This window comes from Rhagoletis zephyria, unplaced genomic scaffold, assembly GCF_001687245.7.
Source record: "Rhagoletis zephyria isolate East Lansing unplaced genomic scaffold, Rhagoletis_zephyria_1.1 Rzeph_scaffold_03922, whole genome shotgun sequence".
In the NCBI taxonomy this organism is placed as follows: domain Eukaryota; kingdom Metazoa; phylum Arthropoda; class Insecta; order Diptera; family Tephritidae; genus Rhagoletis; species Rhagoletis zephyria.
The window spans coordinates 24,753-34,792 of record NW_016161005.1 but is presented as its reverse complement, the minus strand read 5'-3'; the positions used below and the strand labels follow the sequence as shown (position 1 = coordinate 34,792).

Here is a 10,040-nt window from a genome sequence, read left to right as displayed (position 1 = left end):
GAAAAGTCATCGCAAAGTGTTATACTGACACAGTTTATTGATTAAACAAATAACTACTTATTTCTTACAAGTTTAATTAGTCGCATTTTGTAATTTTTATCTTCCAAACCATCAAATTCAATTTTGTGATTTGCGTAAATGCCAACCAGCTGTTTTTGATCAGCTGTTTTCCTGTTGGCAAATTGCTGTTGGCAAAAATTTTTCCAGCAGAAACCAGCAGCTTCCCCTCAAAATGAAATGTCAGTTTGCTCTCTCAATTTCCCCTACTTTGCAAGTTTTTTGCGTACGCGAACGCAAAAACTTGTAAGTTTTGGTTAAACATGAACAATTAACAGCTACGCGAACGCACCTATTGATAGATCGTGATCCATATCACAAAATTTCTAAAAATTTTGAAATCTTGATCGCGGATCGCAATACCTTAAATAAATATTGAACGTGTAGCACTTTCAAAACGCGACCCATATATTTCGTCAGTACATCTTTTACCCCCATAATGCGAACATCAAAAACGTATTCACTCTGCCTTCGCTATCGGTGCTTAAACCCTGCAAGCCGCGTTTCGAACGCGTCAAAAGAGAGGAACATTGAATGTTTGAAAAATTCGCAGCGACAGAATCATGCAAGTGTGCGCTAGCTCATTAAAATATATGGTTGGCATTGGTGTAATTTATAGCTCTGCAGATTCGCAACATGTGAATCGCACTTATGTGCGCTTCGCTTTATGCAAATACTGACGCGATAAATATTGAACATCTAGCATTCGTACGATTTGATCCATCAACCCATCAATATAGATCGCCAAGAATGATAGAATTGGAGTGTTCACAGTTCGTTTCAAATTGTGTCTGAAAATGTAGACGTCTACATTTGGAGACATCTTTAGCATCAAACTGTGAGCACCCCTTTCTAGCAGCCGTCGCAAAATCGTCTCAAAACTTTGCTGGTGTTGCCAGACATTTCTTCTTAGCGTGCATTTATTATATGTAGCCTTCCGATTTTGTTTCTGAAAAATTGTAATTATTTAACTTAATTACCAATTCCTAATATTTGTTATTTCTTTTCCTTGATTTGTTTCTTTTCATCAGAAATTGCGCTCAAATTAAATGCAAATACAGAAAACGTGCCCAATAAAAAAAAAAAAATGTGATTAGTATTGCCATAATACAACCCTGCTGCGAGGTTGCAAAATGTAGACGCGTAAAAAACATACCTTTGAGTGTGACAAAATGTAGACGGCGTCGTTTTCCAATTTTTTATGGGAAACAACAACACCACAGATTTTACGGTTAGAAAACGTCTTAAAATGTAGACGTCTACATTTTGAGACACTATTTGGAACGAACTGTGAACACCCCAAATACAAGATTGCGCCGTCCTGGGCGTTGACATTTGTGTACCACAAGTAAACAAAGAATAGAGCGAAAAGGAGAACGAGTTAAAACTTCCAAAACAGTTCACTTTACAGCGAGAAACGTGTTTTAATTTTGCTACACGCGAAAATATTGCATTTTTCACCTAATCTATTAGAGAATAGGTAACATTTTAGTGCACTCCATTGCTTTGCAATTGAGGCTGCTTCAGCAAACGTTTTAGTGCACTCCATTGTTTTGCAATTAAGACTGCTGCAGAAAACTGCGGCAGCATCTCAGCAGGATTGATTAGTTAACTTGCTAATGGTGGCTGCTTGGAGCAGAAGCAAAATCATTGTGAGGAAATGCTGTTAATGTAATAATAAAGAAACATTTCGGGAACGGCTTTGCCGTGCCCTATGTACACAAAATGCAGCGATTCGCCCCAGCGCTACACTTGCATCTACGCATCCTGCATCTTGACGGCTGTCGCAATTTAACACACAGCACTTCATTTTACTAGTTTCTACGCAGTCTTCAACTCAAAAATCACTCACAAATTGCAAATTAACACAATTTAAACTGATTTTTCACATATAATTAAATTTCTCTTTCACTGATTTGTAAACAAAGGTTTGTTTACAAGTTACCACAACTGTCAAAATCGGCAAAACCAAAGTAGCGGTACCACTGACGGCGCCACCTCTGTTCGCTGCACCGTGATAGATCGCGATGTAAATGTCGTGATAATTACTGACCGTGTGACAGGGTCCCTAACGTATTCATTGCAACTCTTCGCAAAATTCCACTCGGCCATTTTGGTAAAATTTCGACGGCATATAGAGGCAGGCCGACGAATTTAACAAGTTTTCTGCTTCAGACCAACATTTTTGTTGCGAATTTATTGAAAAATAGTAATTTGAAGTGTTAGTTGTGAAAAAGAACATAAAATAATAATGGCTCGCTATACTCAACGTCCAGAAAATGCTCTTAAAAGAGCAAATGGTAGGTATTTCCTGCGATAGCATGCTGATTTTGATGTCGACGTCACATAATTTTATATTCATGGTATACAGATGACGAAACCCCAAATTGTCGATATGCGGAGGTTAAGCAGCATATTGAACCACAAATTATGCATATACATAAATACAATCTATATGTATTACTACTTATAATTAGCATGCAATTTTAGAGAATTTACGGTAAAATTAATGTTATTTTTTAGAGTTCATCGAAGTTGGAAAGCCGTTGCGGGCTTTGGATACTCTTCAGGAGGTCTTCCGTAACAAACGGTGGAATTATGCCTACTCGGAGACCATAATTGAACCCCTTATGTTTAAATATTTATATTTATGTGTGGAATTAAAGAAATCGCACATCGCCAAGGAGGGACTTTTCCAATATCGCAACATGTTCCAGCTCGTGAATGTGAATTCTTTGGAAAATGTTATCCGTGGATACTTGCGTATGGCTGAAGAACATACTGAAGCTGCACAGGCTCAATCGTCGGCTGCAGTTGCTGTTTTGGAATTAGATGACCTGGACAACATAGCTACTCCGGAAAGCATTTTAATGAGCGCTGTTTGTGGAGAAGATGCCCAAGATCGTTCTGATCGTACAATTCTATTGCCATGGGTAAAATTTCTATGGGAGTCATACTGTCAGTGTTTAGAATTATTGCGTGTCAATACGCACTGTGAAGCGTTATATCACGACATTGCTCGTATGGCGTTTCAGTTTTGCCTGAAGTATAATCGAAAGAGTGAGTTCCGTCGTTTATGTGATAAATTACGAAAGCATTTAGAAGATATTTGCAAGAGTACTACCCAAACTACTGGTGTGTCAATTACTAAGCTCGAAACGCAGCAACTATGTTTGGACACTAGGCTTTATCAGTTAGACTCAGCCATTCAAATGGAATTATGGCAAGAGGCTTATAAGGCTATTGAAGATATACACGGTTTAATGGCTTTGTCGAAGAAAACTCCGGTTCCAAAAACTATGGCAAACTATTATCAAAAATTAGCGATGGTTTTCTCCAAGGCTGGAAATCAACTTTTTCATGCTGCAGCGCTTCTGAAGTTGTTTCAATTAACACGTGAACTAAAGAAAAATTTAACGAAAGATGATATGCAGCGAATGGCCTCTCATGTTCTTATTGCTACCCTGTCAATACCACTGCCATCAGCACATCCTGAATTCGACCGTTTTATTGAAGCCGATAAGAGCCCACTTGAAAAGGCTCAAAAATTAGCAGTATTGCTGGGCTTGCAACAACCCCCCACAAGGGCATCGTTGATTAAAGAAGTTGTAAGTATTATACATGTACACTATTTAAATAGGTTTTACTTATACATTTTTATATTAAAGGTTCGACTCAATGTACCGCAATTAGCTTCAGAAGAATTTAGAAATTTATATAACTGGCTTGAAGTTGACTTCAATCCATTGAATTTATGCAAGCGGGTACAAACAATTATTGACGTAATAGAAAGCGTTCCTCCAGAGAACAATTTGCTCGCCCCCTATATTAAATCTCTAAAAGATCTTACAATCATGCGGTTGATAAGACAAATTTCACAGGTCTACCAGAGTATTGAATTTAGTAGATTGCTACAGCTAGCATCCTTTTGCAATATTTTTGAGCTCGAAAAGTTGTTGGTAGAATCTGTACGTCATAATGACATGCAAATTCGCATTGACCACCAAATGCGATGCATTTACTTTGGTACTGATCTAACCGAGAGCCAAAGGGAAGATCATCCCGATGGTCCAACTCTGCAATCAATGCCTTCTGAACAAATACGTTCTCAATTGGTTAATATGGCGACTGTTTTGAATCGTGCTGTATCAGTTGTTTACCCCAATCGGGAGAAAGATCAACGTGCAAAGTTACGTGCTCAGATGGTGTATCACTATCACGAAATTAAAGATCGTGAACATCAGCGTATTTTGCAGCGTCAAAAGATCATTGAAGATCGTAAGGAATTCATTGAAAAACAGAATAATGCTCGGGAAGAGGAAGAAGCCCGACGTTTGGAAGAAGAGTCACGCAAAGCAAAACTGGCCGAACAAAAACGTTTGGAACAAGAAAATGAAGAACGAGAACGAAAACGACACCAGAATGAAATTGAAGCTATAAAAGTTAAGAGCTTAAAGGTACGTTTTTTGAAAAATTGCAATACAAAAATGTGCCAAGCTTATAGCTTTAATATTTTTTCCAGGATAAAATGCAACAAATTTCTCAAACAGCTCACGGCAAAAAGATGCTTTCTAAATTGGATGAAGAAAGTATTAAAAAGTTGGATGCAGAGCAAATTGCAGCCCGAGAATCTGAAGAACTACAACGTGAACGCAAGGAATTGCAATCTAAACTTAAATCTCAGGAGAAAAAGGTCGATTACTATGAGCGTGCCAAGCGCATAGAGGAAATTCCACTTTTCGAGAAGTATTTAGCAGAAAAACAAGTTAAAGATAAGGAGTTTTGGGAGGCACAAGAACATACACGCATCGAAAATGCCATTGCTGAACGTAAAGACGCCGTTGCGCAGCAAGAGAGGTTGAAGCGTATGTATGCCGATCGCGACGTATTTCTAGAAGCACTTAAAAAAGAACGTGCTTCCTTATATGTTGAAAAATTGAAGAAGTTTGAAGTGGCATTGGCCGAGGAACGTAAACGCTTGCTAGCACATCGCGCGGAGATGCGTAGACAAGAACGTCGTCGTCAGTTTCTGCGTGAGAAGGAAGAAGAACGCTTGCGCAAAGAAGAAGAGATTCGTCGAGCAAAAGAGGAAGAAGAACGTGTTATTGCAGAAGCGTTGCGCAAAGAGCGAGAAGCTGAAGAGGAGAAGCGCCGCATTCAGTATGAAAAGCAGCGAGCTAAAGAAGAGGAAGCCGATCGCCGCATTCAGGAAGATCGCGAACGTTTATCCCGCGAATTTACTTCAGACCGTGATCAAAACCGGGATAAGGGCGGTGAAAAAGATCGTGATCAATGGCGTATGCGCGGTGAACGCGATCGTAGCGATCGTGTTGAGCGTAGTGATCGTGGTAATGCATCTAACTCGGAATGGCGTCGTGAACAACGACCCGAACGTGGGGAACGCTTGGAACGTGGTGAACGTATAGAACGGGGAGATCGTCCTGAGCGTGGAGATCGTCCTGAGCGTGGAGATCGTCCTGAGCGTGGAGATCGTCCTGAGCGTGGTGATCGTCCTGAGCGTGGAGATCGTCCTGAGCGTGGAGATCGTCCCGAGCGTGGAGATCGTCCCGAGCGTAGTGAAAGGTACGAACGTAAAGAAGGTGAAGGTGGCACCTCTGACTCTTGGCGGGTGCGTCGAGATCCCGAGACAACGGTGCCGCGAGGACCAACTCCAGGTAGCGGCCGCGATCAACGAGACCCACGCGATGGTCGAGATGTTGGTGATAAGTGGCGTCGTGGTGGTGGTGGTGGTGCTCCCAGCGGCGCTCCCAGACGTGATGATCGTGAAAGTCGAGATGTGGGAGGCAGCAATTGGCGAGACGCTCCACGCATTGAGCGCGATCGTGATATGCGTGACAACCGACGTCGTGATGATCGTGGAGATCGCGATCGTCGTGATGATCGTGGAGATCGCGATCGTCGTGATCGTGGTGTTGGTGGTGTCACTAAAGATTCCGGAAATTGGAGAACAGAACGTCCCGCCCCTCGCGAAGATAAGGAGAAAAGTGCTCCAAAGCGTGAACCCCAGGAAAAAGGTAGGAATCTAAATTTTGCTTTTGTTGGCTTTAATTGTCATCTCTTTGTTCCAGAGAACAAAAGTGGTGAAGATGGAGAATGGACAAACGTAAGGCGCCGTTAAAAGAGAAAGTGCTAAGTTTACACGTTTATCACATAATCACATACCAGAGTAAAATTTAATGTTTAATACAACAGTTATTGCTGCGAGCCACAAAAAAAATAATCGCTAATTAATACTTTATATCATATAGCCATTTGAATCGTAACACATTTATATTTTTTAAAATTTGACCTTTAATTGTACTTTGCGAAATTATCGTTTACACTTGTGCTTCGCTGGGCCAATGTAGTTTTGGCGTAAATTGGCCCATGGTATTTTAATCACACAATGCTATGGATAGAAAAAATATTTACAAATTCTTTAATCTTCAATAAATGGATATAATGAAATGAATTCTTTACGACATTAAAAAAAAAAAAAAAAATTTGGGGTCGCAGGTTCATCTCACAAATTGGGAGGAAAGCGAGAAACCCCAATGTTGGTGTATGTCTGAATGGCCAAGATCCAGTGCTGACTGTGGATATTGGAGCGTCATATATCATTATTCGACCTGATTTGGCCACTTGGTATGTGAGACCACTACCTGGAGCAAAGTTGCAGACTGGAACTTGTGAGCGCACCCAAGTGATAGGAGAAGTACCATTGAGGTAAAAATTGGGGATGTGGCCTCGTACCACAAGTGTGATGAACATTGTGGATGAACTCGTAATCGGGGTTGAATTAGCCAATGCATGAAGATTGACCTTCGGGCTATGATCCTGACAAATCGGTTGCGTTAGGGTTGGTTACGACAACCAGAACTGCATCAGACGGTTGCTATTAGAGGATGATCCGAAGATTCCACCAGCAACGGAAGGGAAAAGAGGACATCACCACAAGGAAGTGGTCGTGGCAAGCCAGTTAGATGTTCGACAGGCAATGCTTCCGGAAGGAAGAGAACCACTGAACCACGTTCTAATGGTGATAAGCCGGTGCCCGCAAATGGCTGCGATTGTGGTAGCAGTCGGTGCGCTTCAAGCGAAATGTCGCTGCTGTTGTTGTTGTTGTAGCGGCTACAACAACCCAGCCCAGATCGGTTAGTACCTCAGTCGTTGTCGTCAAGCTCCACTAACGGCAGCTCTAGGAAGCGTGAAGCCTCGACGGGGTCTGTCCACAGGGACAGGGGTGTTAGCGTGGTGGGGTTAAGAGGGCATGAGAAGAGATGCTGTGAGTCATGGGGCGACTCTTCGCATGCCGGGCATTCATTTCGAATATCTTCGTTTAGTTTAATCTGCTCAGGTATGAGTGCAACCTGCTGCAGTAACCAGAGCGTAGTTGGGCTATTGTAGTCCGAGGCAGACGAAGTTCTGTCTCGTCCAGGTCTGGTGGTTGTGTGCCCAGAACGCCATTCACAGGTCGGGAGTCTACATAACTCGAGACTGTCTCTCTGTGAATGCCGTTCAAGGCCTGTAATGGGGAAAGGACACCACCCTGTGGAACCCCCTTTTTTATTTTCCTCGCTTTACTCGATTTGTCTATAAAAGTTACCGACGAGTGACGACCACTCAGATAATTCACCGACCACCGTTTGAGTCCCTTACCTCACCGCTGGTAAAAAAAAGAGGCGCACTTTTGGCACGGTTGACCTACGCTTAATCACACCAGAGGCGAAGTTGCAGGTCTTCAGATGCTCTTCCCATTTCTTCCGCTTATGTACGTTCACAAGTTGCCGAATCTCCGAGTTCAGATCCCTATTGCGGGGATTACCGGGATCGGCCTGACGAAGGTTGCCGCGAGGGTCCGAGATGCATCCCGCTGGGATGAAGCGGGCTGCAGCAGCAGTGACAATCCTGCGGAACTTACGTTCACCTAGGTGAACGTCGGTTGGTATGGGTAGTGCAGGGAATGTGCTTTCAGTAATATCCGCGAAGTCTTTCCAATCAGCTTTAGAAAAGTTGACATAGGTCCGGTGATCCGCGGAAGCAAAGTCGGCTGGTTTATCAATCGAGATGATTATGGGCAGACGGTCTGATGCTAAAGTCAGCATAGGTTGTTGTTGTTGTAGCAGCATACAAATTCCCCAAAGACTTTTTGGGGAGTGTTGCTGGAGTGACAGTCCTTGGCCAGATATAAATCTGGGTCGTTCCGGTTACGTAGACCCGACTGTCGTGGGATACGCTGTTTATCAGACCAGCGCTGACTATTGTTAGGTGTGGCGAGCAGCAGTTGCCCATAATCCTGGTGGGTGCGTCGTCGTTCATTGTGCAGAATGTCGAATCGTCTATCTGCTCAGCCAATTGTGTTCCCCTACGATCGTTTGACAGGCTTGAATGCCAAAGATCGTGGTGCGCATTGAAGTCACCAACTACCATACGGTTTTCACCTCTGAGGAGCGCACCTATTTCAGGCTGATATCTTGCCGGGAAGCTGGTGGCAGGAGTTATGTATGTATATATTAAATATTTCGAGCTCGAAATGCCTGATCGGATAGCAATTCCCTGACATTCTAGGATGGTATCCCTGCGGTCGATGTCTGCTTCGATAAGACGATACTGCATGGTGTGGTGCGTGATGAACGCTAGGCCTCCACCATTATCTCGCTCGCGATCTCGACGGTGCACGTTGTATCCGACGCAATTCAAGAATGTTGAATTGCCGTGCAGCTTCGTCTCTTGGACCGCAGCTATTAATATTCCGTGCCGACCCATGAAGACCGTTATCTCCTCGATCTTGCTCTGGAGTCCGTTACAGTTGAATTGTAAAATCTTCGTGTGCCTAGGGAGACTTATTGGAATGTGGGGTGTTAGTGATGTGTTTTGCCGTGCCGCCACATGCTGTGCTCGAGTCCGCTGAGGCTGTTGCCCTGTGGTGTGGTGTAGTGTATTGTATTGTGTTGTGGTGCGGTTGTGTTTGTGTTGAGTTGCTCAGGCGGACTCTGTTGTGCCGTGGCGGCACCACGATTGGTGCAGCAAGGGGCCATGTAAGCAGTGGTCCATTGCCTGTGAGACGTGAGGCCTGAGTAAACTCGGAGGTGGCTCCATCCATTGCATGTATTGCATCTGACGGAGGTGGAGTTGTGGTGTAATCATCTCTGGTACACGCAGCTGGTATATGTTTCTGGCCCAGGGTTTGACTCAATGCCAGCCCTGAGCAGAAGTATGCGAAGAAGAAGTAGCCCTATGAACGTACAACTTTTGAAGGATTTCGCCGACCTAAACGGGGTTAGATCGCCGAAACAACAGCCTTTGGCGCGGTAAAACCCGAGTCATTCCGGTACGTAGAACCGGCTGTCGTGGGAATGAGGGAAAGGTCGTCGTCGCCAAAGGCAAAAAGTAAAGCCCGACGAAGTTGACATCGGTGGAAGAGCGAGATGCGTAGAACGACTACGGAAGTTTCGGTGTGAGGACTCGGATTTAAAAGTTTTGATGTGAGGATTCGAGTTGAGGAAGCGAGCTACCAGGAAGGAAGTGTCAGCGGAAAGACCAATCGCAAAGAAATACTGTGCACAATGGGACAGTTTGAAGATTGTAACTGGTGACGTGCATCCTGACGTTCTTAGCGAGTTCCACTGAGGTCCGAAAGGAAAGCACCTAAGAATACAGAAAACCCTAGAGAGGATTAAGAAGAGATTCTATAGGTTTGGCTTCCGTCAGTCGATCAAAGAGTGAGTAGCTCCAGGATCGAAGCCTGGGAGGCATGAAGAGAGGGTATCCATGAGAAAAGACATGGTCTGGTCGCCTCGAGTGGCGGCACAAGTAGGGCCATGTGAAATGGTGCACTCCCAGACATATATCGGAAGCAATGTCCAATAAGGCATCGAACCGGTAGGATATCCTGGAAGGCGATCTGGTATTAAGTAAAGATACCCCTGTAAAAGAATTATATGTGCAATACTTCAACTTCAACTAGTCAAATGAAAAACCAA

The 10,040-nt window shown here is 43.7% G+C and overlaps 1 protein-coding gene across 1 annotated transcript; it reads left to right on the top strand.

Moving 5' to 3' along the window:
- Positions 1-2,150: 2,150 nt before the first annotated feature.
- Positions 2,151-6,529, top strand: eIF3a (eukaryotic translation initiation factor 3 subunit a). Its single transcript, XM_017625156.1, has 5 exons — positions 2,151-2,357; positions 2,581-3,665; positions 3,726-4,514; positions 4,580-6,092; positions 6,147-6,529. The coding sequence occupies exons 1-5, from the start codon at positions 2,309-2,311 to the stop codon at positions 6,194-6,196; spliced, it is 3,486 nt and encodes a 1,161-aa protein (XP_017480645.1). The 5' UTR covers positions 2,151-2,308; the 3' UTR covers positions 6,197-6,529.
- Positions 6,530-10,040: the final 3,511 nt, after the last annotated feature.